Source organism: Bison bison, unplaced genomic scaffold (genome assembly GCF_000754665.1).
Source record: "Bison bison bison isolate TAMUID 2011002044 unplaced genomic scaffold, Bison_UMD1.0 scf7180017492791, whole genome shotgun sequence".
Taxonomy (NCBI): domain Eukaryota; kingdom Metazoa; phylum Chordata; class Mammalia; order Artiodactyla; family Bovidae; genus Bison; species Bison bison.
The window spans coordinates 1-552 of NW_011391063.1; the positions used below are offsets into that span (position 1 = coordinate 1).

General features: G+C 67.4%; 1 protein-coding gene across 1 annotated transcript; it reads right to left on the reverse strand.

Moving 5' to 3' along the window:
• Nucleotides 1-9: 9 nt before the first annotated feature.
• LOC104993646 (DDB1- and CUL4-associated factor 12-like protein 2) lies at nt 10-549 on the reverse strand (the record flags this gene model as incomplete). The annotated part of the gene is made up of 1 exon (XM_010847004.1): nt 10-549. A coding segment is annotated over one exon (540 nt), but the record flags the coding sequence as incomplete, so codon positions are not given.
• Nucleotides 550-552: the final 3 nt, after the last annotated feature.

Genomic DNA, 552 nt, shown 5'->3' on the forward strand with positions numbered 1-552 from the left:
CCGGAATACGTCGGGGTCTATCTTCCAGATGCCCAAGGTGCCGTCGCGGGAGCCGCTCACCACCACCGTGTCGCTCATCCAGGCGATGGCGAAGATGCAGTCTTTGTGGCCGTGGTCGCCCAGGCACAAGGGATCCAGCGTTGGCAACCAGTAGACGGCCAGGCTGTTGGGGTTCTCGCCCCCGGTGGCCAGCAGCGTCTTGGAGGGATTCAGCTGGACGGCATGGATGCCGCAGCCCGGCTGGGCGTGGGCCGGCGGGTGCCGACGATCCCGTATGAGGGGGATGCGTGTTACCTGGCTGGACCGCACGTCCACCACGAAGAGCGTGTTGCACTTGGTACCGCACACCACCTGCCTGGCGTTCAGCCACTGCGACGCGAACACCTTGTCCACGGTGCCCAAGGACAGTTCGCGCTCCCGCAGCAGCTCTGGCAGCTTCCGCACCGCGAAGCCATGCAGCTCGCTATCGAAGCCTGAGAGCCCGGCGCGGCCCGGCGCGCCCACCTCGCGCCCCCTCAGGTAGTCCACCAGTGAGCGCCGCACCACCATCCG